The sequence below is a fragment of the Ochotona princeps genome, chromosome 4, assembly GCF_030435755.1.
Source record: "Ochotona princeps isolate mOchPri1 chromosome 4, mOchPri1.hap1, whole genome shotgun sequence".
NCBI lineage: Eukaryota > Metazoa > Chordata > Mammalia > Lagomorpha > Ochotonidae > Ochotona > Ochotona princeps.
In genome coordinates, this window is record NC_080835.1 from 80,776,517 (window position 1) to 80,789,157 (window position 12,641).

Here is a 12,641-nt window from a genome sequence, read left to right on the forward strand (position 1 = left end):
TCCTCAACTGCTTTCCCAGGCCACAAGCAGGGAGCTGGATGGGAAGTGGAGCTTCCGGGATTAGAACCGGCGCCCATATGGGATCCCGGGGCTTTCAAGGCGAGGACTTTAGCCGCTAGGCCACGCCGCCGGGCCCATAATTTTTATTGGTTTTATAACTGTTTAGGGAATCATTTACTTTACCTCCATTATAAAGCAAGTAATGGGGCCCAGTGCAATGGTTCATGGCTAAATCCTCACCTTGCAAGCACTAGGATTCCATATAGGCACCAGTTTGTATCTCAGTTGCTCCACTTCCCATCCAAGCTCCTTGCTTGTGGTCTGGGAAGGCAGTAGAAGATGACCCAAGACCTTGGGATCCTTGTATCTACATGGGATAACTGGAAGAAGCTCCTGACTCCTGGTTCAAGATCAGCTAAGCTTTGGCCATTGCAGCCTTTTGGGAGTGAACCAATGGATGGAAGCTCTTTCTGTCTCTCCTTCTCTGTAAATCTGATCTGACTTCCCAATAAAAATAAATAAATCTTAAATACATGAAACAAGTACTGAAGTAAAAATCAGTTTAAGATTCCCCAGTGTGTCTACTGTATCAATCTTAGGCAATTTACCATATCAAGATTTACATGCAGAAGGCTATTCTCAAAGTTTCTCTTAGCCCTTCTTAAGGTTCTAAAACTGTGATTGGTGGCCTTTGGTTCATTTCTAAACTGGTTCAACACACAACTTTTTATAAAGAGTGATAACGAATGTGCTTCTTATGAGATTTTTGGATACCGTCATTACCAAACTAAAATACTGAAGTTTCATAAGTACTTGTATTAATGTTAGTAAGTTACAACTTATAATCAATTACTTTCTCAGCTATGTTGTTTTTGTCAGTTTGCATAGAGAATAAAGCAGTTTCTATTTTTCTTTGGTATCAACTTTTCTTCAAACCAGAATCCTAACAATACATGAACCTGGGAAAGCAGCAGAAGATAGCCCAAGTCCTTGCATCCCGGCACCCACATGGGAGACCTGAAAGAAGCTCTACACTCCTGGCTTTGGACTGGCCCAGCCTTGGTCATTGCAGCCACTTGTGGGAGTGAACCAATGTTCACCTCTGCTTCTCTGCAACTCTGCTACTCAAATGATAGTAGTAATGAGATACCTTGCCATTTTCCCAAGGCTATGTTTGTGTCTTTGATAATATTTAGGAAGTTTCTCTGCTTAGAAGTTTCATCCATTTCATGCTAATTTTTCCCAAGAATTTAATTTTCTTTCTAGCTAACACAAGCAAATTCCTTTGACATTACCTCCTTTAAATATAAGGCTAGTTGTTTTTGTATATAAACTGTAGCTCATGGAATTATTCATTTTCAAACATTATCACTTTTACTAGATTCTTGGGGGTTTTCCAGATACACAATCATAACATGTGTACCAAACAGGTGCATTTTTTAGTTATGTTGGTGAAATATGTGTGTGGGTGGGGCGAAGCCAGAGGAAACTTTGGTGAAGTCTACAGCAGTCGTGGTGTACAAATTGGCATCTGACCTGGATCTAGGTGCGAAAAACTAGTAAGCCATCTAGTTAGCCGGTTTCCTCCGAGGTTTCCCTGAGGACAGCTGGCGCTTTCGCAACCCTGCAGTTTTTTCTGGTAAAAGTGAATGACTAGATGTTTGGGGTTGAAACTTATGCCCCTCATTGATTAAACCTGTCTTATTTGTATTCTTTTTTTTCCTTTTAATATTTATTTGTTTAAATGTAGATTGTTAGAGAGAGAAAGAGATCTTCTACCTATCGGTTCACTCCCCAAATGGCTGTAACAGGCCAAGCTAATGCCAGGAGCTCCTTCCTTATCTCCTACATGAGCAACAGAGATTCACACATTTGGGCCATCTCTGCTGCCTCCCAAGAGCATAAGATTATGGATCAAAAGTGGGGCATCAGGACTTGAAGCAGTGGTCAGGGGATGACAGCATCATAGACTGCGCACAACAACATGCTCAGTTAATATCTTTAACACAATGTTAAACAGTATAGATATAGTATGTGCAGGAATACATGCTTATCTTATTCATGACCTTAGTAAAAATTTCTCTAATGTTTCTCCATGAAATAAGCAAATGGCTCTAGAAATGACATGTAAACATTTCTAAAAACATTATTAATGAAAAGAGAAATAATTATTTTTTTTCTTTAAACAGAGTTATTTTTATTTAAAAGAGTTAGAGGGAGAGGGAGGGGGAATCTCCATCCACTGATTCACACCCCAGTGACCACATGGCGAAGTAGGGCTGAGCCAGGCAGAACCCAAGAGCAACATCTGGGTCTCCCATGTGGGTGGCAGGGATTCAAGCACTCAGACACTTGTCCCCCCTTTTTTGTTTTTTAATGGACGCCTGTCTTAGGTTGTCCAGCAGTCAGTTGACGCCTTACCCGCCATGGGAGCCCCACCCAGGGCACGTGGGATCCCTGTCTTAGGTTGGTCATCAGCTCTGCCAGATCTTACCCATCTCTGGCTACCCATCACACCATGCTCAACCAGACTTGAGCGCTAGGGTTTTTCACAGCTAAGGCCATCATGGTTTGTCAAATGATGACCTGCTCCCAGGCTTGTTGCCTGATTAGGCGGCAGAAAAGAGGAAAAAATACTGCAATCATAGTCACGACCATCAGTCTCAAGGCTAAGACTGCGTTCCATTCCTATAACATCCATGCTGCCAGTCTAATGCCATTTAGAATAACTTTCCTCAACATGAGGGGTACCCAGGTCTTAACAATGTACAAGTACTGTTGAAAACACTAACATTCCAGAATTTCATAGTGCTAAGATGTTACATGTATACAAGACAGTTTTACCAGGAACCAGAGACCCTAAATGTCTATCATCCCATCTGGCTACATAGAGAGGCACTCAACAACATCCGTGAGGGCTGGATGGTTGAGTTGGTTAGATGGAACTAAGCTTTAATACCCATTGACAAGTACAAGAACCAAAGGGGATGGAGGACAGACTGGTCTACTGCTATACATACTGGCAAACCAGGGTAGGGGGCAGGCCTGATGGGGGTTATTGTGGGTCGCTCTGACTAGGCTGCAGCTCCCACTGGTTGAAGTAAGGGCCGAGTATGTGCTGGGCAGAACCAGACTAGACTGCAACACCCATTGGTTCCAGTGGAAGTCGGGACTGAAAACAGAACCAACCCAGCAATTGAAACCACCAGCTGATTGGGGTGATGGACTGTGCCGGGCCCTGCGCTTGCTAGAACATACAAGAATCTGGTCTGGGAGTACCTCAAGGTTTCTTTGGAGATCTCCCCAATCGAACTGCTGGACTCAGAACTCTAGCCAAGAAAAGACAGAAGACAGAACAGGTCAATCATTCATCTCAGCTATATGTTGGCAGCGAAATACTGGGCAAACGGAGCCTTTATGATGGACCATATCAATCAGTGGACGACCTCATCGAGCGAAACTGGCAACGATTCATAACTGGAGAACTATTAACACCACTTGAGCAAATATCTCAGAGCATGCCCCATATCCGGGACTTTGGGTGGGTGGGAAACCGGGTGGGGCTTCTCCCTCAATATCCCCCTTTACCTCAAATACATGATGGAAACAATATGGACATAATAGTATTACCCACTTCCCTATACCCCCTGAACCTTTTTACCACAATTAACTATGTAAAGATTGTCAACAACAATACAATAAAATAAAATAAAATTTAAAAAAATTGTTTTTATGTCTTTAAAGAATGAAACTTTTCTGTGCAAAAAATTTTTTAAAAAGTGCAGAAAATGTTGCCTGGCCCCAAAGTATGATTCCTTCGTCAACTAAAACTCATCTAAAAGCCTTTGTGGCAGGTAACTAAACTCCTAGTTAATCTATCACACACTATCAGCTGACTGCAAATTCCCAGTTTTGATACTAAGTAGTAATTGAAAATGGTCCATTCGTGCAAATTTTTGGTAAGACTTAACATTTAAACATACAAAAGTCCAAAATAACCTCCAAGATGTTTAATGTTTTACAATTTAAAGAAAACAAATTCATTATACAAATTTCATTCAGATCCATTAGCTACATATAAAGCCTGTACAGTAGGATTGTGGCCTGAATACAAACCGGTTTACGTTTGTATCAGTTCTTCTCAAGAACGTTATTATTTTCACACCACTATCAACAACATAAACAAAAGTTCAGAAATCATTTATTTTTCTAAAGTTGCTGCATAAAAAAAATTTCTAAATATAACCACATTTAAACTGAAAAACAAATTACAACTACTTCTTTATGTTTAGCAGCACTGCACAACAAAGCATGTCACTCTTTCCAATTACATCCATAGGTTATGCCACTCCTTCATTCGCAAAAACCCTCCCAAGAGACATTTAGAAAAGCACTGTGGATGGAGGAAACTCATTCCACAATCTGAACATAAAAGCATTTATGTATAATAATGAAAACACTACACCATCCTACAAAGGAGATTGTGTTCTAGTCTTTCAACTCCAGTTTGGGGAGAGGTTCACACTGTAAACCATGGAAAAACACATTCAGAAATTTTATTTTAAGAATTTTTCCAGGGCCCAGCACCGTGGCCTAGCGGCTAAAGTCCTCGCCTTGAAAGCCCCGGGATCCCATATGGGCGCCGGTTCTAATCCCGGCAGCTCCACTTCCCATCCAGCTCCCTGCTTGTGGCCTGGAAAAGCAGTCGAGGACGGCCCAATGTGGAAGAGGTTCCAGGTTCCTGGCATCAGATCGGCGCGCACCGGCCCGTTGCAGTCACTTGGGGAGTGAATCATCGGATGGAAGATCTTCCTCTCTGTCTCTCCTCCTCTCTGTATATCTGACTGTAATAAAATAAATAAATCTTTAAAAAAAAAAAAAAGAATTTTTCCGGTATCTGAACATGCATGTGTGTGCATGTGTTTCAAAGTAGAAAGGCAGACTTCACTGTCCAAAGCAAATGGCTATATTTGTTTGCCTCTACCTTCCTCATTCTGTTCTTGGTCTATTTTCTTAGTTTATCCATTACAGTTGAATTTCCACAAATTTACTGTAGATGTGACGAAACTACACTCTCTAAACTGGAGTAGAACTAAAAACACTCCCACCTTACAAAACTGTAAGATCCCCATCCAAGCACTGCAAGCACATGGATCTACTAAAAAACCTAAAATCTTCCAAACTAAGCTCATTTTTCTCTTTAATATACATTTTCATATGTAATCTCTGTGTAGCAGAGATGAGACATGGGGAACAATGCTGGCTCAAACTCTGATATCCAGTCTTATCCATACAACAGGCTGCTCCACCTCTGGGAAGTCTGTCTTTGCCCTTGGCATTCTCACTGCTGTAACGCTACTACAGCTTCTTATTGCTTAAGTTATAGTAAAAATCTTCTATTTATTCTCATTTCTTTCCTATTCTGCTTTGTTCCCACATTAGTCTGCCTCAGGGACAGCTCTGACCACTGAACACCTGCTTCATAAACATTCAGATTTTCAGGCCCAGCGCGGCAGACTAGCAGCTAAAGTCCTCACCTTGCATGTGCCGGGATCCCACATGGGAATGCCGGTTCTAATCCCGGTTCTAATCCCGGTGGTCCTGCTTCCTGTCCAGCTCCCTGCTTGTGGCCTGGGAAAGCAGCCCAGGACAGCCCAAAACCTTGGGACCCTGCGCCTGCATGGGAGACCCGGAAGACCCGGAAGAGGCTCTGGGCTCCAGGCTTTGGATCGGTTTAGCTCCAGCTATTGTGGTCGCTTGCGGAGTGAATCACTGGACAGAAGATCTTCCTCTTTGTCTCTCCTCCTCTCTGTATGTCCAACTTTCCAATAAAAATAAAATAAATTTTAAAAAATTCATATTTTTCTCTGCCTGATGAATAAAGTCCAAGCTCACTGGAAATTTCTATAAAGAACTTTCATAAATGAAGCTTAGACATCTGTCAATATCAAAATTATGTTAACTTTTAAAAAACATGGTAAATCATGAACAAACAAAAAACTCCTGCCATAAAATTCAACTCAATGTTGATTTCTTAGCAAAGAATACAATAAACATGAATGTCAGTTAAAATGGAATAAACCAGTTCAAGGTAAAACCAAAAACTTCTCAAAAATTCCATCCATAGTTGAAGAACATTTAGTTTTAAGCAAACGAGAATGGTATTCCTTTGAATGTAAATCTAAATCTCTCTTAATTATTAAAACTGAGGGGAGGGCATGACATGCAGGCAAAACTGGCTAATCCTCCCCTTGCAAGTGTTGCCGGGATCCCACATGGGTGACAGTTCTCGTCCTGGCTTCCACTTCCCATCCAGCTCCCTGCTTGTGGTCTGGGAAAGCAGCAGCGGATGGCACAAAAATCTTGGGTCACTGAACCCATGTGAGAGACCCAGAAGAATCTCCTGGCTTCTAGTCGGCTCAGCTCCAGCCATTGCGGCCACCTAGGGAGTGAAATCAGTGGACTAAAGAGCATTCTTTGTCTCTCCTTCTGTCTGTATATCTGGCTTGCCAATAAAAATAAATCAATCTTAAAAATAAAAATTAAAAAAGGAGATAGTGGGGATGGTACTGTTGTGTAGCGCATTAAGTTTCCACTTATAGTGCCATTATCCCAACATACACCAGTTGGAATTCCAGCTGTTTCATCAGATCCAGCTCCCTGTTAGTACCCTGGGAAAGTAATAGAAGAAGGTGCCTATACTGATGTGGGAGACCTAGAAGAAGCTCTGGGCTTCAGACCTGCCCAGCTCAGCCGCTGCAGCTATTTGGGAAACAAACCTGCAGATGGAAAATCTCCATCTCTCCCTTCTTAGTAACTCTGCCGTTCAAGTGAAATAAATCCAAAAAATTTAAAGTAGTAACAAAACGAAACAAAACCCCAATACCTAAGCACTGTACGTTAAATACAGAAAATCTAGAGGAGAAATGGCAAATAAATTTGTATCTTGCACATTCACTCTGAATAATAATGTGTTCCAAATAAGTTGCCTTTGGAGTTTTGCTTTGGCTCCCTGGGCAAGAGTACTGTGATCAATTAGCAAGTGGTGCTCAGAGGCTTATGTCACTTGTATCACACAGGTAGCTGCCATTCCCCTAGGCTATCATACCTCCAATAATCCCATAAAATATACAATTGCAAAGTTACTTACTGCTTCAACAGAATTACATTCTCGTCTTGTTTCTAAATAACGTAGTGCTCGTTTTTCTTCTTCTTTTAATTTAGCATCTGCCTGTCCAGAAGCGAAACATCAATCAATTTAAAGCAAATCAAAATAACAGCTCAAATTATCACATACACTAAGTTCAAACTTACATATTTCATATAATTCTGTACACCATTTTGCTGTAAATACGAGGGTGCCTGTGTTCTATAAAATCTCTCCGTTGAATCCAGGTATGCCTTCTCAAAATTGTCCCTATAAATCTGAAGCTTATCCTCAGGATTAGAACAAAGGTTAACTGAAAAACAGGAAACAAAATGCTATCTGAATATGACGTATGTGAGCATTATGAGTAAAAGAAGTAATAAATATTGAATCATCATGTGCAAAGAGATAATGCTCAAGAAAACTTCAAATTAACAAGTAAACAATGCAGAAAAATAGACTATTTTTAGTAGTAAAGAGACTGACTTCTAACTAGATGATTTAAGAAAATCATTTACAAAAAAGATCTAACTGAATCTTATAAACTAATACTTGTAAAGGTAGAGATTAGTAAAGAAGGTAAATATTCAGAAGAAAAAAAGCGCTAACAACTCGTTGATCTAAGTGGATTCTGAGGTTACTAGAGGATAAGGTAGAATGATAAACTAGCAGTGACTGCAGAGAGCCTCAAATCTGAAATCAAGCAGCCTGTCTGAACATACCATGGTATATCACAAAAGTGCTAACCAGGAAAAATATCAGTAAAAACAGAACCTAAAAAAATAAATCTTGTGAGCAGTAATCAGATGAAATGATGGCAGTAAGATCACTGTAAGACTTTTCAACGTCTTGATGTAGAACTTAAAAGAGTTCTACTTTGGTAGCAGCTGAAATAAAAATAAATACATTCCAGGGCCTCTTCTAAAGGGAAAAAAAAGGCTCAATAACTAAAGAAATAAAACATTGAAAAACAAGCCAATAAAGAATAACTCAAGACTCATTAATTCAACAATTATTTATTGAGAATTTAAGTAACAGAGTGATATGCAGTGTCAACAAAAACACCATCAAACAAAATTACATGAGGGCCTGGCACAGTAGCCAAGTGGCTGAAGTCCTCACCCTGTATGAGCCAGGATACCATATGAGTGCCGGTTTGTACCCTGGCTGCTTTACTTCCTTTCCAGCTCCCTGCCTGTGGCCTGGGAAAAGCAATCAAGGATGGCCCAAAGCTTGGGACCCTGCACCCGGTGAGAGACCCAGAAAAAGCTCCTGGCTCCTGGCTTCAGATTGGCTCAGCTCTGACCGTTGTGGTTACTAGGGGAGTGAACCATTGGATGGAAGATTTTTTCACTGTATATCCTTCTCTCTGTAAATATTACTTTACAATAAAAAATAAAATTTTAGAAAAACAAAGTAGAGCCCGGCCTGGTGGTCTAGCAGCTAAAGTCCTCGCCTTGCATGTGCTGGGATCCCATATGGGCACCGGTTCTAATCCCGCTGGCCCCACTTCCCAAGCAGCTCCCTGCCTGTGCCCTGGGAAAACAGTTAAGGACGGCCCAAGGCCTTGGGATCCTGCATCTGCATGGGAGACCGAAAAGAGATCCTGGCTCCTGGCTTCAGATTGGCTCATCTCCGACCGTTGCGGTTGCTTGGGGAGTAAATCATCGAAGGAGGATGGTCCTCTCTGTCTCTCCTCCTCTCTGTATATCTGACTTTCCAATAAAAACAAATAACTCTTAAAACAAACAAAAAAAAAGTGCCTGAGATTTCTGAGATTTCTTAACAAAGTACTAGGAAAATTGAATTAAATGCTCGTTGGCAAAAAAATTTTTCTTTTAGAAATCCACGTGATTATTAAGAATACATACTTTCTAAGAGCTTTCCAAAGATTCCTCACTTTAGGGAGTCACAGGCGCCATGAAACATGAAGTGAGAGAATCTAACCAAGAGTTCTGATAAGGAAAGGCCTCCAGGAAACAAACAAGGATGAATTAGAAAGTGAAGTAGGGTCAGGAAAGTATCCCACGTCAGAAGGAAAATCAGACTGAATGCACAAGTAAGAATATCATTGTCAGAAGATGAGAAGCTAGTAGGGAACAAACACATGAAAGCTGACTTATTTCTGAAAATAAAAATGCAAACTTAGTTACTTCTTCTGAGCAACAGATTCAAACTTACATTTGTCTAATTTAGATTACTAAAAAAAAATAATGAGATGGAGAAAACATTAACCACAAGAGAATTCTCCAATGATTCTTCAAAGCAGTTTTGGGACCAGTACAGTATTTTCTTAAAAAAAATGACATCATCTTATGTACTAATAAATATCACTCTGATACTACTATTTTACAAATGTCCTGGTTTTCACAAAAAGATAAAAAATAGAAAAATAAAATAAAAATTTCAGCACACACCATATGATTCTCTTACTCCAATGACCAGCTGAGAATCAAAAGCTTCTCCTAATCTTTCAGCATGAACCAGCTTCATTGCACTATCTTGCAGTCTGTTTTTTATATTTGAAAAAATTGATTCATTCCATGTATCAAGCATGAGCTAGAAAAACAAAAACAAAATAAGGCACCACTTTCAAGCATTAATAGACCATGTACCACACATACTCAGAACCTTTTTCAGTACAAATGCTAAAAAGCAAAATCACATTACATCTATGTTCACTTGAATACTTCAGGAAAACAGTACATTTAGCATAATAGTAAGTGCTTCAGAATCTGACTGGATTGAATTCCACTCCCAGGTATTATTACACATCTGCTTTCCTATGTGTAAAACAGTCAAAACAATACCACAAGTTTTAAGTGACTGCTACAAAATCTATATAGGATATATGAGAGGCTACTTCTCCTGTAGTTGCAAGAGACTGAACCACAGTAACAGCGATAAGTGTGAACAAAAAACACACAAAAAAATCAACCAAAGTCTGTGATACCAGGCCTGCAGTAAAAATAACACATGTGGATCTACTTTACAGATGTTCCACTAAAATGATGAAAATTATATATAACAACATTATGGGTAAGCACAGTGCTTCAAGTAACTGTCAGTTTAGAAGATATTTGATTAACAGTGGCAATAATTAAAGTTTTATAACATCTACCATATATCTGGAACTGCTTTACTTATTTTCAACATATAACTCATTTAATACTTAGACCCTGGTACATTTGCTACTATTGTCATCTCCAGAGACAGAGAGCAAGGCTAACTTTCCTGCACTCAGGGAGCTGCCTGTGTCCAGACTATGCTTGAACCATGGCCCTAGAATCAGTGCTATTTATCTTTCTACTGTTCAAATAATTTAGTAATCCTATTTTTAAACTGAATTTCAATCTACAATCCACACAATCAAACCACTAATTTATAATGGATGATAGGCATAAATAGGAATTCGAAACACTAATCTCTAAAAACCATTGTGTTAATGGGTTAGGCAAAATTTTTTTCACAAAAGATTGTATCATTTTCCTTAAAAACTTTTTTTGGACATTTAAAAATATATTTATTTATTATACTGGAAAGGCAAATTTACAAAGAAGGAGAGAGAGAGGAAGAGGAAGGGAGAGAAACAGAAAGAAAGCTCTTCCATCTGCTGGTTCACTCCCCAAGTGGCCGCATTTGTCCAGAACTGAGCTGATCTGAACTCAAGAACCAGAACCTCCCTTGGGGTTTCTCACGTGGGTGCAGAGGCCCAAGGCTTTGGGCCATCTTCCACTGTTTCCCCAGGCTAGAAGCAGGGAGGTGGATGAGAAGTGGAGTAGTTGGTGTCCATATGAGATGCTGGCATCTATGTATGGGATGCTTTGCAGGTGGAGGACTAGCCAATTGAGCCACTATGCCAGCCCCTGGCTTAGTGAGTAGAGGTGAGGCCTGCAGCATCAGCATTCCATATAGATGCTGGTTCATATCCCAGCTGTTCCACTTTGAATACAATTCCCTGTTCAAGTGCCTGGGAAAGCAGTGAAAGATGGTCTAAGTCCTTGGGCCCCTGCACACACATGAGAGACCCAGAGGAAGCTCCAGGCTCCTTGTTTTGGATTAGCCCAGCTCTGGCTGCTGTAGCCACTTGGGAAGTGAACTAGCAGATGAAGGATATCGCTCACTTCTCTCCTCCTGTCTGTTAATCTGCCTCTCAAACAAAAACAAAGTAAATTTCAAAATTAAAAAAATAAATAAAAGATATAAGTATAAAGAACATAGTTCAGCAAGAAAATACACAAGATCTATAAGCAATAATCAAAAGACAAGATGTTCAACTTCACTGATACAAGTTTCAAAATAATCACAAAATAAATTACTGTAGTATAAACATCAATCAACATGGTGGCCGGTGCTGTGGCGTAGTAGAATAAGCCTCCAGTTGAGGTGCTGGCCAATATAAGCACTGATTTTGAGTTCTGACTGCTCCACTTTTGATCCAGCTCTTTGCCCATGTGCAGTGGAGGACAGCCCACATCCTTGGGCCCTTGCACCCAAATGGGAGATCTGAAGAACATCTCTGTCTCTCCCTTCTCTGTGAGCCCCCCTTTTTAAATGAAAAAATAAAGCCTTAAAATAATTCTTTCAGCTTGACAAAGATTTAAAGTTTAACAAAACACTACATTTGCAGCAAAACTGATAAACAAGGAGATATCTCTTGAGTTCTTTTTTAACTTTAGCTACTACATATGGTAGCTAAAATTATGCAATATTTCTATTTCTGTGTTTGGTTTATTTCATTAAACATGATGTCCTCAAATTCCCAACATTTTGCTGAATAATATTCTACTCTGTGTGTAAACATGTGCCTGTGTGTATACATATACCTCACATTCTGTTTTTCTGCTCATCTGACGCGGGACACCTTGGTTGACTCCATCGTTTGGCTACTGTGAGCAGCTGGGGAGCAGGTATCTCTCCGATACAGAGTTCGTATCTTTTCAGTATTCACCCAGCAGAGGAAATGCCACATCATGTGGCATGTCTACTTCTAGTTTTTAAAGAAGCCTTCATCTTTTGTGCCACAGTGCCTGTGTTAGTTTACATTCCCCCTAACAGTGTCTAAGTTCCCCTTCTTCTACATCCTTGCCAGCCTGTGTTACTCTCTATGCAGCGTAACAGCCACTATGCCCAAGACGAAGTGTTTCCTCTTTGTGGCTTTGATTTGCATTTCCATGATGATTAATCACACTGAATATTTTTCATATATTTGTTCTTTTGAGAACTGTCTATTCTGGGGTAAGATTTCCAATGTACAAACAAGAACAAAACTAGACAAATGGGAAAAAAGAGGAGAGAGGAGGGGAGAAAAGGACAGAAACTGAGTACATTTCATGAAATCATAATTGGTTACTTGTCACAAAGCTCTGAATTAGAAACTATGTAAAACATGAGAATAAGCAAAGTGCACACCTAGTTTATAATGACTAGAATCAAGTAAAAAGAAATTTATAAATATGACAGCAATTTAGCCAATGTTAAACACAGAGATACT

The 12,641-nt window shown here is 39.9% G+C and overlaps 1 protein-coding gene across 1 annotated transcript in view; it reads right to left on the reverse strand.

The window, feature by feature from the left end:
- The window catches only part of CUL5 (cullin 5), a 102,566-nt gene that overhangs the window by 42,757 nt on the left and 47,168 nt on the right, over positions 1-12,641 (reverse strand). The window contains exons 5-7 of the mRNA XM_058663951.1: positions 9,565-9,706; positions 7,315-7,460; positions 7,151-7,231 (exon numbers count right to left, since the gene is read on the reverse strand). Coding sequence (XP_058519934.1) covers positions 7,151-7,231; positions 7,315-7,460; positions 9,565-9,706 — 369 coding nt within the window. The remainder of the gene's footprint in view (positions 1-7,150; positions 7,232-7,314; positions 7,461-9,564; positions 9,707-12,641) is intronic.